Here is a 20,387-nt window from a genome sequence, read left to right as displayed (position 1 = left end):
CGCTTATATTATAAAACAAGTTTTCTAGATTTAAACTACATTATGCCAAAGCAGTAGGCTGAGTCTTGTGGGGAGATAAATGTCACTTGCACGGAGGATGTCCTTTGTAGGAGCTGGAAATAAGTTATTAATTAGAGTATTCCAGCCATAGCTGCACAGCTGATATGGGAAGGGAGATTAACATCCGATATACTTTGACCCAGCAGCTAAAAATCCTTCTGAGTGTGAATGGAGTGGAGTTGGCCATTGCCAACCATCCAGCGAGATTGCTTTCCCAGTCCAAGCGTATAGCGTTTCTAATCTTGAATAGGAATAATTCAGTATTTACTTTCGAATTAGAACAGAGTTCCCTAATCAGAATAGGTAAAAAAGATAATCCTGAAAGTGAAGGGAGATTGATATGAATATTTACTCTTAATGTTATCTCATGGGAAGATTTCAATATAGAGAAAAAAAAATATATCACGAGTAGCATTAGCTCTTATTCACATCAATGAATGACAATAATTGAGATAATTTTTATTTTACTTTACAATTCAGCTACGAGAGTAAATAGCAACTGTTCACAATTTCCAACATTCCATATGAAGCAAGCTTAGTTTTCATCAAACCCATGATGGACTACTGAACCCAAAAATATATGGCAGATTCTATCTACCAAGGTGTCATAACCTATTTCTTAAACTCCTCCTGAAGGTGTTCATTTGCAGACATCTAACTGGATAAAATCCTTGTAAGATTGACGGCATAGAACAATGACTGCAAAGACAATCCCATCCAAAGTTGGTATCTTCTCAGGCATCGCAGATGTGCAGTGAAGCATGAGTTCCCTGAGGGCCTAACGCGACCAACATCTCTTGCTGAGAACAGAGATCCTTGGATCACCAATAAGAAAAGCTCCATTGGTCATGTTAATTTATCCTTCTTACCCACTTGACAATGTCAAGAGACTCCAATGAAGCTGGTTGTTCTGTTGGCCTTCCAGTGATCAGTTCTAGCAAATGCCCCAGAAGCTATATACACATCCATAAGCTCTGTTGGTTTCCTGCTGCAGACATGTTCTGCATTCAAGAGGTTGTGTGTGAAATTTAATGTCATTCAGTCTTTTGTTTGTAATAGTACTTGAAAATGAACAATGCGATATTTATAAAATTGAACAGAAATCTAAAAAGCAGAAATCATTTTCGAGGGTGTAAATTGAAGTTGCCAGATGTCTTGTTTCCAGATATAAATACCTGGAGCTATGTAGAGTAAGAACTCAATTCAGAAGCCATGACGAATTGTAAGATGTCTCTCTGAAAATATGATCAAGCCTAAAACCTTTAATTCTTGGCTCCAAACCAACATCAAGAAGAACGTTATTTGATTTTAAGTCTCCGTGAAGTATACGTGCAAGATAATCCTTATGAAGGTATGCTAAGTCATAAGCAGCTCCTAAAATAACATTAAGGTATTCTTCCACTCTAACAGAAAACTCGGCCTACATTGTACATCTCCTAAGCTCCCCTTCTGCAGATATTCAAAAATAATAATGTGCCTTTTTTACCAAGGCCTTGAATCAGGAGTTGCCTCTGGTATATGAGTTTCCTGCATAAATATCAACCACCCAAAAGAAAAGGAAAAAGAAACACACAGAGAACTTGAATCAACAGAAAGTTAATTAGAAAACCCTCCAGCTAGCAATGTGACGCCAAAATGAGGAAAACAACTAAAATAAAGATGTCTAAAACATACATGAAAATATTGTTGAAAGCCCCATTCTGCACCTGATCGAAAGCCAGCAGACTGTTGGTCGGTCTGAACCTGTGAAATGAATCTTTACTCAAGGTGAAAAATTCCATTAGATGGAATGTATATCAGCAAATAGGTTATGCATACCCTGTCCTGAAAAAATTGATATTGAGGATGGGTCACAATATGCCTTCTGAATGGCACAAGATTTTCACTATCCATATTGCTATTTTCATTCATAGCAAAGCTACCCATCGGACAATTTGCTGCAGCATCAAAAGAAACAGTCTCAGGTTGTGCTCTCTCACAAATGATGTCATCTGCAATAAGTTTTTGTATTGCCTCATTGACTACCTTAACTGCTAGCTTGTACTTTCCATCAGATATCATCCCTATCTCAGCAAGTTTAAGGCAACTGTTACGAAAATTTTCATGATGTTTTAATGAACCATCAGTCACAACCTCATTATAAAAGCCTTCCAATGGATGGATCTGCTTAAAGTCCTTTCTCCACCGTTCAACAATGAATTTAGATGGAACTTCAACCACGTCTTGATAGGTTAGCACTGATAGAACATGCCTACATATGATACCCTTGAATTGGAAACAACAACAAATGCATCGCACCTCCAACTCATTCTCATTGTAAAGAACTTCATAACTCTTCTGTTCTATGGTTCTACCATCTTTTGAACTCACATGTTCTATTACCTGAAAGATAGACACTAGTCCATCAATTTTTACCAACGAAGGAGTACAATATGTTAAAGCCTTCATCTCATCTTGAAACATTTTAAACATGTTGAATGTGTAGACCTTGGATAGCTGTTGTTCCATGTAAATTTGTGTAATCAATTGTGGACTCTTATGGAAAGATTCATGGTCAGCCATAACTTCCTTCTCATGTTTACTCTGCACAATCATCTCATAATTACTAAGAAATTGCTGTAAAGAAGTCTTGTTGTCAACATACTCCTGAAAAAAAGATTCCATGCATTCGCCATGTAAAGTTAGTGACATTCCTGCCCAAAAATAGTCTTTGACAAAAATTGGAGCCCAACAATGTCGATCTTCATACAATGACCTTAACCATTCATTTTCTTCAAGTCCAAACTTTTGGACCATTCCTTGCCAACCTCCTTCAAACTCATTCGCCCTCATTGAATCATAGACTACTTTCTTAAAAGATCTCTTAACCATTTTAAAGCCTGCAAGTTCTTGCAAATTATATCTAAACCTTTTCATTATATGCCATAGACATTGTCGCTTATGAGACTTCGGGAATACCTTAGCTACGGCTTCTTGCATGGCTTTACTTCTGTCAGTTATTATCGCAGCTGGAGGGTGTCCAAGCATACATGTCAGCCAAGTCTTGAATAGCCAGATATATGTCTCAGCAGTATCGTCTGAAAGCAAACCACAACCCAGCAGAACAGATTGACCATGATGATTCACTCCAACAAAAGAGGCAAGCGGCAGATCAAATTGATCTATCAAAAATGTAGTATCAAATAAAATAACATCATTAAAATATTTATAGGCTATTCTTGACTTGCCGTCAGCCCAAAATACATTTTTCAACCGACCCTCTTCATCCAAATCAACCGAGTAGAAAAAGTAGGAGTTCTTTGTTTGCATGTCAACAAGAAACTGACATACTGCTTCACGATCGCCAGACACAAATTTTAACTTGTATTTCTTCTCTCCACTTTCTTTGCTGTGCAACTTCTCATCTGATGCCACTTCAGCATCGTCAGTACCTCCTAGATATTGTTTCCTCTTCCTTGACCGGAACGACTTAGCCCTCCCAGGAGTAAGCAAATGGTTATGTTCAGTAATAAGTTTAGTAATATGGAGAAATCCATCGCTTCTCCGCATCATTCCAATCCTGGCCATGCAATTTGTCTTAAATGTTTCTTTTGTCATATGGTAATCCAACTTATATTTCACATCACCATCCTTGTTACATGAGAGCATGAGATACCTACAAGTACCATCTTTGAGGTAACGAGAGGAGAATATCTTTATCCCAAACCCTGCACAACGAGCATACCGGTCATAATATCTGAAAGCTTCTTCAGGAGTTTGGAACGCCAATCCTAACTTGGGCTCGCCATCATATGCTTCATCTACTACCCGAGCAATCTCTTGGGCTTCCTCCAAAATGGCTTTCTTTCCCTTCTTAGCAACAGGCTTCTGCCTCTTTTCAGCATTTGGATCTTGCGCTTCCACAGTAGCAGTGGGCTCCTGCCCTTCTCTTGTATCGACAAGCTCTTGCCCATCTCCGAATGGGACGGGCTCCTGCCCATCATCAGCAATGAGTTCCTGCACATGTTCGACCACTACTTTTGTTCCTTCTCCGGCAACAAGATCTACCCTTTCTTGAGTGATGGACTCCTGTGCCTTTTCACCATTGGAAGACTCATTGACAGAACCAACTCCTCCGCCTTCTCCAGCTATATTTTCCATTGAACAATCATGCGAACACATAAAGAAAATAGCATACACACACACACACACCTGGACCTGCTATAAGACTAGAATCACAACAACAAAATTACTGAAAGAAACGGATAAAAATTAACTTTTTTTTTCTTTGTGTGCTGCAGTTAAATCACAGAAAATATATCAAGACCCCCAACTTCATGCACCAAAATAGATCGAAATAGAAAACAAAATCGCACTAAAATCTGGACCTAGGACATTCTCTTGACCCTAATTAAAAGCAATAATCGAATTGTGCATCTAATGAGGACTGTCTTGAAACCCTAATACACTGAAGCAACTCGACTGATTAAATCCAAAGTTTTGGCACGAAGAGCAGAGTGTAGCACCTGAGATAGCTACCGGCGCCAGTTGGCCGTTATATCCGCCGTTAAGCGGCAGAGGTGATCGGCGAGGAAAGTGGAGAATACTGAATAGAAGAGCCGAAGACCGAGTGCCGAAACTCGATTGGAAGTAAATTAGTTATTGTAAGTTTTAATTGGCAACATACGGATCCGGATCTAGACCCGAAAATTTAAGACAGTTTTGCGGATTCGGGTTTGAGTGCAATTGGATCGGGTCGACTCCAATTAGAGGTTAATATAATGCGTGCATAACATTTTACTTATAACACTCTTGAATTCTCATCGTAATAGATAAGAATCTACTCGAGGGATAATTACAATAACACTCTTGAATTATTGCTTATCTTTATTTGCACCTTCATATATAAATGTCAAAGGCCATCTTATCCTTGAGTTTTTTCTCATTCTTTCATCAAACATAACAGTAAAATAGTCCTTAATGAGCTAAAAATTGATCGTTCATTATGGCATGTCACTTTTTTTAACCAAAAAAATTCTAATGGATTACAACTGGGAAATGTATTTCAAAAGTTTTTTTTATAATTAAAAGGGTCAATATGCTATGGAAAATAAATAAAGATGTCCATGTGAAAATGGATAATCATCAAGAGGGTCAAAGTATAATTATCCATTTACTTTATGCATGTATTAACATTATATCAGTAGACAGATTAGTAGAATATATGATCTTATGGAAAATGTCAATATAGAGAAACAACAAAAATCAAGAGTCATCAGTAGCTCCTGTTCATATCAATAAGTGAAAATGGTGGAATCAATCTTTATTTTACTTCATCATTCAGCTACACAAACTTCCAACATCCATATGAAGCAAGCTTAGATTTCATCAAAGTGATGAACTAAACCTGAAAACATATTGCAGCACTCCATTGAGGCATCACAACCTATTTCTTGAACTCCTCTTACAAGTTTTCATTTGCAGACACATGTAAATGGATAAATGGATGTGCCGCGAAACACAAGTTCTAAGGGTATAGTGATTGCAACGACCGCACGGCCTCATCCATAGTTGGTCTTTTCTCAGGCATCACGGATGTGCAGCGAAGCGCAAGCTCTAAGGCCGCCAACATCTCTTGTTGAGCTGAATTGCAGATATTTGGATCAAGTAGTTGCACAGCTCCATTTGTCATGTTAATTTTCCTTCTAACCCACTTGACAATGTCAAGAGAGTCCATTGATGCTGGTCGTTCTGCTGGCCTTCCAGTGATCAGTTCTAGTAAAATGACCCCAAAGCTATACACATCCATAAGCTCTGTTGGTTTCTTGGTGCAAACTAGTTCTGCATTCAGGAGAGCAATGCACAAATTTCAGTATCATTCAGTCTTCTGTTTGCAATAATACTTGAGAATGAACAATGTGACATATCTAAAATAGAACACAAGTCTGAAGTATAAAATAAATAAAATCATTTTCTATGGTGTGAATTAATATCTATTGTAATATGTAGTACATTATCATTTGGAAATCCTGTGGCGAAGAAAGTATAAATATTGAGAAAGAAACTATAAAAGCTTCACTTCGCAATAAGCTTAAACTTTCAGACACTAGCCTTCGCTCTTCCTTTTTTCCTTGTAGCATCAGAAACCACCTTGTCATTATATTCCACCCAAAATCCAAGACAATTCTCAGTTGACATCTTATATGTTTGAGCTATAGACTCAGTTGCTACTGATAAATAGAAATAATACTAAATAGAAACTGAAAAGAGAAGTTCCAGACATTATATGTAGTTTCAGTGGTAAGCACTACATCATGACTATTGAGTGTCAGCAAAACTAAAGCACCCTTCTCTGTCTTAGTTTATGTAGCTCCAACCAATGAAAATTGCATGTCCTTGCCCTGAACACAAGATCAGGAAACAAAAGACCTCATATAGTAATAATGTCTAATTACTTTTGAACAAATTTGATCTCCACCCATGACATTGTGTGATCCAAACACAATAAAAAACCAGCAACAAGCAAATCCAAGAAACTTGAAGAAAATGGCATATCCAAATTTACTAGTCTCGGCATGGTATGGAATGGACATTGATTTGAGAATTCTGGAAACAATTACTTGGATCCATAAAAAGGGAATTTATGTTGAAGATACATGTATACCTGGAGCAATGTAGCAGTGGCAACTCAATTCAGAAGCCATGGATGAATTGTAAGATGCCTCTCCAATAATACGATCAATCCCAAAGCCAGTAATTCTTGGCTCAAAACCAGCATCAAGAAGAATATTATTTGATTTTAAGTCTCTGTGAAGTATATGTGGAACATAATCCCTGTGAAGGTAAGCTAAGCCCTTAGCAGTTCCTAGAGCAATTTTTAGGCGGTCACCCCACTCTAATAAAAAACTGGGTTGACATAGAACATCTCCTAAGCTCCCCTTCTGCAGATATTCATAAATAATAAGGACTTCACTCTCTGAATAGCAGAAGCCCAACAATTTAGTAAGGTTCTTGTGTCTGGCCTTGGCCAATATTTTGATCTCAGCCTTCACAGTCCTCAAAGACAATTTACAAGAGTTAACTAGCTTCTTCACGGCAACCAATTCCCCACCACGTAGTTGAACTACATATGCTTTTCCAAAAGGTCCCCTACCAATAGTGTTCATCTCATTTAGAGCAACTAGGATTTGCTCTTCACTGATGTTGAGTGGGTAAAAGAACACTGATTTCCTACCAACCTTGGTGGATTTAGTTTGGAACCGTCGATACACTACAAACAGTCCTGCAGCTAATAGAATGAAGCCAGCAACAAATGACACCACAATTGCTGCTAATACCAATCGGCTTGCCTTTGAGCTTTGTCTGTTTGACGGCATATCACACTGATTTGGTAATCCTGGTCCACATAGGTCAGGATTTCCTTGTAGAAATGAAGCTGGAAGACCAGAAATCAGTGTGGACGGAACACTGCCAGATAGTTGGTTATAGGACACATTGAACAGCGCAAGCTTCATGTATTGAATCTCTTGTGGGATTTCACCACTGAGTTTATTGCTGGAGAGATCAATGTACGTCAGCACCGGCAAATGAGCAATAGAAGATGGGATTTTCCCTGTAAAACTGTTATCTGCCAAGTATAAAGATACCAGCCTCTTACAATTCATGAGATCTGGAATTGAACCCGAGAGGGAATTGTGAGAGAGATTAATGATACTCATGGCAGGTGAGGCACAAAAATTCTGAGGGAGGCTGCCAGAAAAATCATTGAACGATGCAGAGAATCTATATATTGTCTGAATCAGCCCAAGACCTTGAGGAATCCTACCAGTGAAGCTGTTGTTATCAATCTGAACTTGCTCGAGATGAGAAGGCGCTACTGCAAGGTCAGGAAGCTCACCTGAGAACCGATTGTTCTCAGCTCTAATTATCCTTATTTCCGGCAATGACCATAACCCAGAAGGGAATTCTCCATCAAATCCATTGTCCTGAACTTGGAACCGCTGAAGCCTGGAGCAATTCACAATTGTATTGGGCACTGAACCAGTAAAGGAATTGTCATGAAGGCTCAGTTCTGCAAGTGCTTTCCCATGGCACACATCAGTAGGAAATGACCCAGAAAGGTTGTTCTGAGACAAATCTACAGAGACCAAGTTTGGCAGCTCCAAACCAAACCCCAAAGGGAGATCTCCAGTTAAATTGTTCTGCGAGAGATCCAAAACCTCCAGCCCAGGCAAGCCCAGAAGAGATTCAGGAATACCACCATAAAAACCAGAGTTTTGCAAGAAAACCCGCTTCAATTTACCCAGTTTCCCAATCGAACTAGGCAATTCAGATGCCAAAGATGGATTCTGAGACAAGTCAAGGTGGACCAACTGACTCAAAGTAACAAAGACAGCAGGATTCACACTACCTGAGAAGAGATTGCTCCCCAAGTTGAGAACTTGGAGGGTTTCCAAGGAGCCCAAGCTCACAGGGATCAGGCCTTGGATGCGGTTCCCACTTAGATCAAGCACTTGGAGGGAGGAGAGCTGAAAAATCTGGTTAGGGATAGTTCCCCAGAGCTGGTTGGTGCTGAGGTTAAGGGTGACCAACGTGATGCAATCAGAGAGCCGGAGAGGGATGGGCTGGTTGAATTGGTTGTCGGCCAAGTTGAGGCCGGTAAGCTGAGAAAGCTGGCAAATGGAGGAGGAGATGTCACCTGAGAGCTTGAGGCTGTGGAGATCCACAGAAGCAACAGATGGAGAAGGACTACTAGACTCAGAGCAAGCGATCCCGGTCCAATTGCAGAAGTGGGTCTTGATGGGTGACCAACCTGAGAGAGCACCGGTGGGGTCTTCAATGGAGGACTTGAAGGTGAGGAGGATGTCTACTTCCGAGTCAGATGTCGTAGGAGTGGTGAAAAAGAAGAGGAGGAGGAGGAGGAGGAGGAAGAGGAGAGGAGGAGGAGGAGAGGTAGTCGCCATGAGGGAGAAATTGGGAGGAGCTTAGAGTGTAAATCTCCAGTGTGCAAGAAAAGGACGATGGTGTGAGGAGGCTATAAAGATGCTGTCCTTTTGCTGCATCGTGCCTTTTTATCATCGTTTTTTTTAACGCATTGTATGGTGGATGCTTACAGCGTAATTGTAATATGAGCGTTAAAAGTTGGCGCATTTATGGTGGATGCCAAGAATTTGGAGGAAAAGGAAGAGGAAATGAAAACGAACAGCATTCCCATGTAAGCCGACAGGAGGAAGGACAGACGATGACACAGAGCAACAGTGAATCTACCCTTTTTTTTTCTTTTGAGTTAACTATTTATTCTACTATTATAAATAGTATAAATTAAAAGATAATCATATTTTAAAGTCAAATAAGATGTATTTTAGATTTTTAATTTTTAAAAGTGATGAAATATTTTTTAATTTATTAACCACTGTAAAAGTAAAAAATTAATTCGGAATATTGTTGAGGAATTAAATATATGTAAGATGTGAATGATTATGAAGGCAAAAGATAGTGTTTGTTTTTAATAAGTTTTCTTAATTTTTTTTTTGTAGTTGTTTCAACTAATGTTGATGGCGATTGTGGTTGTTTCAACTAATGCGAAGATGGAGACTCATGTTCAACTCAACTGTCCAAATTGTAATCAAATGTCTTGTACCTTAATGACATATAATAAGTTGATGCTTGTTTTATAATAATAATAGAAGATACCCGTCAATAAGCGCTGACATGCCAGAAAAGTCCTTACGCTTTTGAATTGTTTGAAGAAATGCGCAAGAGACAACTAGTCCACCTCCCAGCTTTTGCTTTCTTCTGTTTGAGACTTTTTATTCGAGTTCCCAAGGCATATGGTACATTGGTCAGTTCCGGACTCCCCTTACCGCCCAGTTATTTCAATCAGAAGGTTGCGATGCTTCGCACGAATGACAAAGATTGATCAAATCTCTAATGCAACAAGGCCTAAGACAAAAGGAGGAGGGGGGCAAAAAAGGTTTATTTAGGAATCAGAGGAGGGTTTGGGTTGTCCTTTCTTGCCTTTTTCACGAGGGGGGGAAGACAGGTCAATGGGCATTTTAGAGATTCGTTCTTTTGGTTTACAGCTACCCGTGAGTTACGAGTTGAAGACTCCAGATTCATAAGAGGGACCGCTTTAATTAATCTGACAGTTGAATTGCTAGGAATTTAATCATTGCTTCTTATCTTATTCTGACCAGAAAGAAAGCATTACCCTGTCCTTCTAGAGTTAGCATTTCACAAAGTAACAGCTGAACTATCTAATGATCCAAAAGACAATAATATTTCCATTCCTCTTTAATCACTCAACATAGTTGAATAATATACAAGACGAGCAAGAAATAATAATGGATCAGAACAAAGAAGATTGCAGGGTTCTTTTTTTTTTCTTTCCTTAACAAAATGCATTAAAAATGTGATTTACCAGGATAAACAGCAGGTCAATTAAATCACATCGTCCAAAAAGTGAAATAAGAAAATTTATGCTCTTCTTTGATCAAGATACGACTTCTCACCGCCTCTTAAACTTCTTAGAACCTTATTCACAAGACTGCTCCTGCACAGCTCTTCAATGCCAGAGATAAGTAGTAATATGGTTCATGCAACAGCCGTTTCTCCCAAGTTCCATTCACAAGGTTCAAAATTGGAATGCTGCAGCAACCTCTCCAAAAGAGGGGTATCTACTTTTTTAGGGATATAGCGCAGAAAACAACCTCTGCCAGTCTCAGCTGCACTTCATCAGTTGAAACATTCACTGTAAGAGAAATATTGTTCACTTAAACACTGGTGGTCCAATTTGAGTAACTATACCAGACCAGAACTTGAATCTGCTTTTGGTTCAGTTCGATTATAGGTGAGACTCCTTGCAGTTGGAGATAGAACCTGACTTCCAGAAGTTAATGCAGCATTAGGTGCACATTTTGTCGCTTCAGTTGGCTGAACAGTCGAAACCTCGCGCTTCCATTGTAAACTTCGAGCTCCAGCTTTGATTGGAAGGCGTCCTCGAAAGGCACTAGGAAGAACACGCCTTGGATATGGAATCCTACCGAGCCTAGAAGCAAAGGGAGATACCCGAGCAATTCGGGACCAACCTAGCATTTGAGCAGCCTCATGAGAGCTTCTTCGAACAACCTGCAGCACATCAAGTGTCATGCAACCTCTGCATCATATGTTTGAAGAATTTGAACACACAAAACCTAAAATAGTTTGATATTAGCATTGCATAATATCTCAAGCTGGACAAGTTTTGTTCCACTGCGCTCCCAGTTCAGGTGTTAGATTCTCATAAGAAAACTAAAACCAAGGAAATCTAACTGGTAATTGCAATGAACGACAAGTTGATTGATATAATCAATCCAATCCGCCCTTCAGAATGTATCTTACAATATATGGATTCAGATTTATGTGGCTCGGACATAAATAAGCCTCCAATTTTAATTGGCTCAAGATAATGATACTGGTTCTAGATACTTTGTCCAAATTAAACTCTTTGTATATGCACATATGTACTATAAGTGACAAAATAATAGTTCTAGAGGCCAGATTCCTAAGGTTTGAGGCAAATCTGTAACTACATGAAGTACATATTGCCAGTAAATCCTGCTGGTGGTCTTCAAAACCGATAACAAATTGATGGTCAATCAAAGTTCATAATCGGATTTGGCTCAATTACAACCCCTTTTTTATGTGAAACCTGAGATCATAAGTTATGAGCTTAGGTTGTCACATCTCAATTAATAACATCCTCATCATCATCCAAGAATTTTTATGCCAAGAAGTGAGATCACAAATTAAGTATGCCACATCTCAATTAGTAACCTCATTATCATCAGCCAAGCATTTCCAAACTGTAAGGCCAGCAAAAGTACATCTCATGGTTGAAACTTGAAAGGAATTACAAAGGAGTTAACAAATTTCTGTGATGTCAACTAAATATTAACCCTCTAGAAATTGACACTTGATTTGTGAACAGGGCAAACTAAAGCAAAGAGAGGACTAGGAGTGTGTCACATGACCTGCAAGGCTAGTTAGCTGGTACAAGAATCTGTCTCAGAGCCAGGTATTTGGAGTCATGAAGGTGTGGCAGGGGCACATATTGTGTTTTTTGGCTTGTCCTTCTTGGCAGCTCTTTGTAGTTTTTAGGACCCCGCAACTAACTAGGATACCCCCAAAATTTGCCTAGAAAGTAGATACTAGCAACATCGATAAATGAACAAAGACCCTTTCTTTGAGGGCCAGGAAAAACAATAGAGATTCGTATTTGGGAATCATATGATTAGGTATTATAGTGGTGGGGATACTACTTTTCGTCACATTTATTCTCGTAGGCACAAAAAGGCTGCACCCGTGGCCCTTTGGCTTAACGAGGGTTGTGATTAGTCACCTTCTATAACTATTTTCGTTTTTTGCCTTTTACTTTATTTTGTCTATATAGGCTTATAATCATCTTTTATGGGTTAATGAATATTTTGAGAGCTTTTACATATTGAGTGTTTGTTGGTGAATTCCAACGTCGGTAAATTCTAACACTCCGATTGGTGGATTCCACGGGTTTAATTATTTTTCCCTACTTCTTTTTCTCAACTCTACAATCGAGACGTTGTTCTACATCATATAGACTATTTATGGAAATGACCTAAGAGTTGATAACAACCCAACTATTAAAAGGCTAGCACTTTCAAAACAAACCACCAATATTATCTGATCAAAATGAGGGAAAATGGCTGTTTTCTTTGTCCCTAATAGTGATTCTTTGGTGGTTATGTGCACACCGAACATGTAGTAAAAAATTAATTTATGAACAAAGGAAATTAGATTTCTCAAAACCAATAGAGCATGCTTATGTACTTAGGTATCTTCAGAGAGCTTAAAATCAGCTTACCTTCAAAATTCGAGACATAAATGATGTGCCGTTTAGTGACAATGCCAACTCTGCTGATTCTTTATGTAAGAACTCTACATACGCTGATCTGTATGAAATAAAAAAAAAGAAAAGAATTGCAATTCCAATTTTCTCAACAAACTGCAACTAACTAAAAGATTTTAGGACATGTGTAAAACCTACCCTGTTGGTTGGCCAGTTGCTGCATCAGTCACAATAATTACTTTCAGCACTGCTCCAAACTTATTGAAATGACGAGAAAGAGTATCTTTAGTGGCAGCAAAGTGAACCTATAAATCCAAATCCAAATGTAAGTACCAGCCCTTTATTTTTGAAGCATAGGACCCAAAATGATAGAGACACTTGCATTGCTGACGAAGAGAGTTCGGGAATCAACATCATCCAGAGGGTGGCCAGCAGTATATGAAGCAGCAGCTGCAAGAAATACTTCTTAAAGTCAATACACTCAAAGCGAGAAAAAAAAGCTAAGACCAAAAAGAAAATCTTGAAATATATCACAAAGATTGCAATAGCATAACAACATTATCCAAGACATGAACAAGACCATTTAACAGTTGCAATATTGAAAAGAACCAAAAAGAAATCTGGTAACATGAGCATGAGAAAAGTGAAACCGAAAGTAGAGAAAGCCAATTCATACAAGATCTCACTACCTTACACTAACCAAGATATCTTTTCTGAAATAAAGAAAATTAAAATATTTGCGATGGCATAGTGGCCGTCTAAAAGTAACAAATGTGACAGGTTACACAAACCCAGTATTTCATATTTCCCTCTCAATCATATAGGCTAGACTGCAGCACTGCTAAATTCATAATAATTTAACTAGGAAAATGGAATAAGATGGTCTGATGACAACATTTTTATGAGCTGATGACAATATTTTTTATTACAAGTATTTATGTAGTTGTATTAAATGTCATGTAATTCAGTTCAGGGACATACCAGGCACTGTTGAAGTCTTTTGAGATTCCCTCTCCAGATCTGCATTCCCAAACCCCTGAGGTAATGTTTAAGAAAACATCAGTATCTCTTCATCAATCTGATATGGTATACATGAAAATGATACTACTTGCCAGGAAAACCAAAAAGGTAAATAGATTAGCAAGTAACAGCAAGAAAAGACGAAGCATATTTCTGACTTCAAAAAAGAAAAAGAAAAATAGAAACCTGCTAGAAAATCCTACTTAATACATAGAGAAGATGTCAGTTTGAATAAATCTGCTTTACTGTGTGTCTATTGTCTAACCCAAGAAAAAGGAGTGAGCAGCTCAGTCACTACTAAATAATCCATAGATAGGTCTACATAGTACATGTTATTCTTAAATGCCTAACAGATTCCTAAAGCAATTTACTATCTTGCAAACATATATCATATAAATTCATCCCAAAGTCCAGATATCCAGAATGCTACTTCTGATCAATGAAAGGATAAGCTGAAAAGCTTATGTTCTAAAAGAAAATAACTAGATTTTAGATGTCCTGCATTGCAAACAGGAACAAAGGAAAAGCAGAACAGCTCTTTTTTTCACATTCTCCAGCATTCCTGACAGAGAAAAAGATAAGCCAGGTCTAGCTTTTCCTTTCCAATTATAAAATTTTCCATGGTTTTAATTTTCCCTTTTCAGGCTTTCTCTTGGAAAAAAGAACAAACTTGGTCAACTGTTATTCATGATTCAGCATAGATATAATATGGTGAGATTAATTGTCTCGAAAAGGTGTGCTACTATTAACCTGAGAAATGTTAAACCTATATTTGCAAAAAGAATCATGAGTATCATTTCCATGTCCATTGAAATGGAAATAAAACAGTAAAAAGGTGCTTAACTCCTGAAAGCTAACAACCAACTTACTTTTAAATTATTAGTGATAGATGCGCTGTTCTCATTCTGGTTCCTAACATTTGGCTTCCCTGTATTACTCCCACCATTATTCAATGAAATTTCACTCTCCACCCCACTCGCATCCCTACGTGCTTCATAATTGGGAGGTTTCCATGTATTTACATTGACAGAAATGTTCACAATCTTGCTAGATGTCCTTGGTGCTGAACTAGCAGGTGGGTCCTGGTCTATCAACCTAGGTTTCCTCATCACATCAGACTCCTGTGCAACACTATAGTCTGCCATCAATAAGTTTTTGTCTTTGCATGGAGATAAGGCACTTTGAGAAGCATTAACACCATGATGCCTAACAATATCAACACTATCATATCCATCATTATCAGAGGCCGAATTAGCAGTCATCTCAGTTTCCTTTTCTAACATGGTCATGTCTCCAGCAGTTTCCCTGTCATATTCACTTATTTGATGACTATCTTCATTAATCGTTGCTGTAACTTGGTCAATATCCTCATATTCTTCATTCTGCAGCTCTTGTTCTCTTAAATCTGCTGACTGACTAACAAACTCCATTGCACCCCTACCTTGACTCAACCTATCAAAGACACTTCCTGATGATCTAACTTTGGTTACATCTTCAGCAGCTTCCGCTGCAGCTTTGAGTGCTGCAATAGCACCTGGAGCTCGTACAACAGACCTCACTCTCTGCACTTTCTTATCCTGTACAGAGTCTGTCATTGATGTTGACACCACAGAACGAAGTCGCTTTGATGCTGGTTCACTCGTAGAGCTTAGCTGCTGCACAGTTTTCACAGCATCTCGAACAGCAAATTGAAGAAGACGCCGAGAAGCAACAATGGCTGAATGGGATGTTGACTCTCCCTGCTAAAAGTTGTGACTTGTGAGCATTATGGTAGACAAATATCGAAGAAAACAAGCAACTACATTGTACTAGCAAATATATTATAGACAACAAAAGCATTCTATTGTTCTCCAATACAATATAAAGCCATGATGAGCCTACAACTAGAAATGCAGTAGCTGATAATCATCAGGACCACAATAGTTAAGCTGATACTGCAACTTCTCTAGAACCCATGATGATTGGGCTTTATATTGTATTGGAGAACAAAACCAAGAGAGCAACTGGACAACACAAACACATAAAAACTTGCATATATAAATAGCTTGAGGCCTATGAAATAACATTTTATTTTCTAAAACTCTAAGTGGTCAAAAATAGTAACATGTCAAAGTGATGTGTAAATTGTAAAAGTGTAAAACCATTTGTGCTTAGAGGTCACATAATTGAGTAAGTTTGTCACATAGATGAGTAAGTTACAAATCACCAGAAACATATTACAATGATCTAACAAACTCACAAAGATAAGCAAGTATTATGTGAAGCATGTTATAATCAACTATATACCATACACATGCACATACTTGTACTTAAAAGACATGAGAGTAAATTACGAAATTACATATATATAATTTGAGATAGAATAAATAGGTAGTCAATTTGGACTTGCACAATTAAAAAGATCTTGAATTCCTAACACCTAAATTATCTTAGCAATTCATGAGCACAAAAAATAACGAGAAAGAGAGAGGTGAGAGAGTGTGTGACAATTACTTATAAGGAGGCTAAAATATTGGAATGGGACATCTAAGGTGACTATACAAACTATAGAACATGATCTCAATCATAAAGTGTCTAAAATGAATATATAAATTTACCTAAAATAGATCACTTGAAGTACGTGAAAATTGATTTTTCTTTCAAACAAAACCCTGTTTTATGTGTTATAAGATAAAAACTACTCTAACATGTTTACGTATAACCACATTGTTTCCATCGGATGGCAATAGCTGCAATACACTTCCACATTTACATCTTTTTAGGGAATAAATAGTGTGTATCGCATAACATGTATTTAAGTGGACCACCAATTTATGTAACAAGAAGTGCATAGTGCTAAATTCTTGCTAACCTCCATATATAAATCTACCCATGTAACATCTAGAGACTCGCAAATTCTTGGAGTCTGTACATTAAAATTTAAAAGCGATTATTTAATTTGATAAAAAGAAATGGCAAACCTTTGTTGTTTGTCGTTCATCTTCACGACCCCGCTTTCTGTGAACGTGCAAATTAGGCGAGCGAGACCTCCTAGCAATATTATTAGACTTCTGACCTGTTTTTCCCTCTCCATGCAAAATACCAGTTAAAACACTTCGAAGAGGAAAGGACTCAGTCTCCTCCCGCACCAATCCTTTCCATTCCCTCTTCTGCCGAGTTCTAGAGATTTTACTTGATTCCTTTTCATACTCAGGACCAGTCTGCATACTACCAGTCAAGCGCTCAGGTGATGATTTGTTTCTTACAGACAATTCTTTAGCAGTTTGATTGCTCTTAACCACGTCATTTGGAGTAGGCACTTGCTGCTGCACATAAAGATGCAAATTTGAAGATAGATAATCCCATAACCTGCATCAAAGATAATACTTTTCCGTTAGGTATACATAACTTGAAAGAATTTATCACACAGCAACCCAACATTCAGGACCAGAATACTCCAAAAACATTTAATCACCAGGACACAAACGCGATACTGTCATCCCCCAAGAACACGTTTAGCTCCTTCCTGGCCTCATCTTTGCGCCTTCCGTTCCTAAGCAGCACAACAACATATTCCTGCAGTCATGAAGATAGAAAATAGATTGGTACCCACTCCAAAAGGGAGAAATATAAAGGAATAGCTTTAGTTATTTCTTCATGTTCCACTCTATAACAAATGGAATCCTTCTTTAGAAATCCTAGCCATTCTGAGTATGATTTTGGAAATCACAGTTCAACCACATCAACCTTATTTGCTTCGGTAAGATACTTTTACCTAAGCAACAGAAGTATCCTCCGAGAATTAATAGAAGCGATTATAAAACAACCACTTGTGACCAAACTAAACCCGATAACTGTAACCTATGACAAGTAACACATAGAAATCCAAAAGAACGCAAGACTAAAGCAGCAGTAGCAAGTCCGGTATCAAATATTTCATATACCAAACCAATCATCGGGGAAAATAAACCCCTACCACGAGGGTGTCGTCGGTGTAATCGCCCATGTACTCCTTCAGCTTCTCCTTCACCCTCTCACGAAGCTTCGCCACGCCCTCAGTGGTGAAATTTGCTCTAAAAGTGCGATCATCTCCGGCCCCATCCATCCCATCCATCGCGATCGCGAATAGGAGGAGAAAGAGCCCCTCAAAAACCCTAAATCGATCGGAGAAGCTTCGCCTCTCGCGGTCGAGGAGAAGAGTAGAAGACAACCTAGGGATCCGATCCTTTTCGATTCCCCTCGACGATTTTATCGTTTCCTCGGGAAGGAGGTAATGCGCTTCGAGGCCGGAAGCGGCGAGAGGACGCGTCGGTGCTGCCGATCCAAAAGAGGGACGGGGGATATATTGGAGATAATATTTGGGCTTTATTGGACGAAATTACCCTTACTCTCAATGCCTCGATCACGAGGATTCGTATTGCTATTAGAAGGACCGTTTTGTAAATACGTATCCTCCCTCAGGCTTCAGCAGTCCTTATACTTTGTTTCCCTTTTTTTTTCCCCTTAAATCGTTCATAAGCTTGTAGCCGAGACATAGGCCGAACAAAGCGTTAACCCTCTACCCCTCTCTTCAGTACAAAGATCCTTAGGTGGCATTTGGTTAGTTAATAAATTATAACTCTCTTAAATATATTATATAATTAAATATTTATATATTTTGAGATGTGATAAGGTATACATAACATTTTATTACTTGATAAAGAGTATGATAAAATTCATATGTTCTGAGTAAAGTTTTTTAGCAACAATTACATTTCTTTATAATAGTAATTAAATATCAATTATTACATAAACTTATTTAAGGTATAAAAAAATAAAAAAAATATGAGTAAAATTTTAGATATACCTAATTTATATTCAAATTATGTGCATAAAATTATATTTAAAAAATTTATAACCAATATTTAAGCTTTGTTGATTTTGGGTTAATATTTTCTTATCCATTTTGATATCTAAATTTGTATTTATAATTAGATATTTATTCTGAAAATAAATATGATTTTAGGAATAATATTCGGATCAATATTTATATATCATCTAGTTTAAAATAGTATAACATAGTGCTAGTTGCTAAAAGACCTTTTATACTTTTATCTCCAATATATGTTTACTAATTATCTATAAGTTCTAATACAATCAGCAAATGAATACATATTATCTCATCCACATCTGTGGTTATATTTAATTAATATGTACTTCGAAATATATAAAAAAAGTGAAGAAAAAAACTATTAAAAGAGGGGATAGAATGGTAATACTTATTATGTGTTTTGTTCTAAGGAGGAGTCTTAGTAAAAATATATATATATATGACCAACACACTAAACATATACTAAAGACTAGTTTTTTAATAGGAAAATGACCTCCAGTTTTCTAAGGTGCAAGGGGAAGAGATGGTTAAAAAGGTAAAGAAGATGACCTAGACAGTGACAGTGGAGATCACAGATTAATGGGTAGATTGCTAGCTTCTAAATTAACTGTTGCTTAATTCTGGATCAGTTGTTGCTTATTTTATTCCCTTGGCTCGGATGAGATGATGTCAGTTAATAGTTGGGATCTTTTAGTTGTTTGGTTTTGTTATTACTGTTAGATACGGTTAACTTTGTGATGGGATGTGAGATTACCTCCAGTTTATGTGAGATTTTGATAGTACTGTTATTGTTTCGGTCTTGGACTGGATAAGTCCAGGTAGATACAATATGATGTGCTGCTTTTTATTTATTTTAATAAAAAATGGTAGTATTGCACTTTATTAAAAAAAACATTAATGAATATGATAATTAAATTTACTGTCTATATATAAAAATATATATATAGATATAATTTTACCAGTATCTATTTCTCACTCCAATTTTTACATATTTTTTCTTAAAATATATTTGCCTTTTGTTTCCTTTCTGTCACAATGTTCATATATATATATATATATATATATATATATATTCGACCACTAAATATTTCGAGCTAATGTCACTAACTTTACTAATACCAAAATAATCATAATTATCATATATATATTTGAAATACAGTTAAATTGTAAAAAACCCTCATCATTATAGTGGAAAACCGTGACAATTTTAAAGGGTTTAAGTAAAATTAGTTATTATATATATATATAATTAAAATATAAGCCGGCGAAGAAGATTGGAAGAATTTGACCAACTTTAATAGTGGGTAGGTGAATCCAAGATTATTGCCAGCTATATTAACATGGATGCTTTCTATTGGACGTAGATGCTGTATCCTGTGATGGTGTAACAGATCATCACGGCTCAGAGAGCATGGACATGGCACAACTTCCTAGGATCCATCTTTTAGCCGATTGGTAAATCGAAGCCGTCCAATGTCTGCGATCCTGGATGATGGTCTGGAAGTGCAGTCGCCTCGGTTGTTGCTAGGTGGGTCGATCTCACGGTCCTCATCGACCGATTTGAACTCTCCAACGGTTGATATCGCATCCGCATATTATTCCCTACGCGGGGCTTAG

At 37.6% G+C, this 20,387-nt stretch overlaps 3 protein-coding genes across 4 annotated transcripts; all 3 read right to left on the bottom strand.

Moving 5' to 3' along the window:
• Window positions 1–498: 498 nt before the first annotated feature.
• LOC140775091 (protein FAR1-RELATED SEQUENCE 6-like) lies at window positions 499–5,376 on the bottom strand. Its single transcript, XM_073118349.1, has 5 exons — window positions 5,372–5,376; window positions 4,566–4,678; window positions 1,879–4,187; window positions 1,735–1,803; window positions 499–1,061 (listed from the first exon to the last, which is right to left on the bottom strand). Exons 1-5 carry the CDS (start codon window positions 5,374–5,376, stop codon window positions 1,014–1,016), a joined length of 2,544 nt encoding a protein of 847 aa, XP_072974450.1. The 3' UTR covers window positions 499–1,013.
• On the bottom strand, window positions 5,334–9,196 carry LOC140773052 (probably inactive leucine-rich repeat receptor-like protein kinase At5g06940). Its single transcript, XM_073115390.1, has 2 exons — window positions 6,704–9,196; window positions 5,334–5,880 (listed from the first exon to the last, which is right to left on the bottom strand). The coding sequence occupies exons 1-2, from the start codon at window positions 9,000–9,002 to the stop codon at window positions 5,567–5,569; spliced, it is 2,613 nt and encodes an 870-aa protein (XP_072971491.1). The 5' UTR covers window positions 9,003–9,196; the 3' UTR covers window positions 5,334–5,566.
• A 1,184-nt stretch (window positions 9,197–10,380) lies between these two features.
• LOC140773710 (uncharacterized) lies at window positions 10,381–18,234 on the bottom strand. 2 transcript variants are annotated; one of them, XM_073116410.1, is made up of 9 exons: window positions 17,877–18,234; window positions 17,376–17,476; window positions 16,882–17,269; window positions 14,791–15,663; window positions 13,883–13,937; window positions 13,284–13,351; window positions 13,100–13,206; window positions 12,917–13,004; window positions 10,381–11,166 (listed from the first exon to the last, which is right to left on the bottom strand). In XM_073116410.1, the coding sequence occupies exons 1-9, from the start codon at window positions 18,012–18,014 to the stop codon at window positions 10,840–10,842; spliced, it is 2,145 nt and encodes a 714-aa protein (XP_072972511.1). In that variant the 5' UTR covers window positions 18,015–18,234; the 3' UTR covers window positions 10,381–10,839. The 2 variants fall into 2 exon arrangements, with proteins under 2 accessions (XP_072972511.1, XP_072972512.1); XM_073116411.1 differs by having other exon boundaries at window positions 14,791–15,660.
• Window positions 18,235–20,387: the final 2,153 nt, after the last annotated feature.

The sequence above is a fragment of the Typha angustifolia genome, chromosome 13, assembly GCF_048772165.1.
Source record: "Typha angustifolia cultivar Huaian chromosome 13, ASM4877216v1, whole genome shotgun sequence".
NCBI classification, from domain to species: Eukaryota; Viridiplantae; Streptophyta; class Magnoliopsida; order Poales; family Typhaceae; genus Typha; species Typha angustifolia.
Note: the sequence above shows the minus strand (reverse complement) of the source record. Positions and strands in the feature narration are given on the sequence as shown.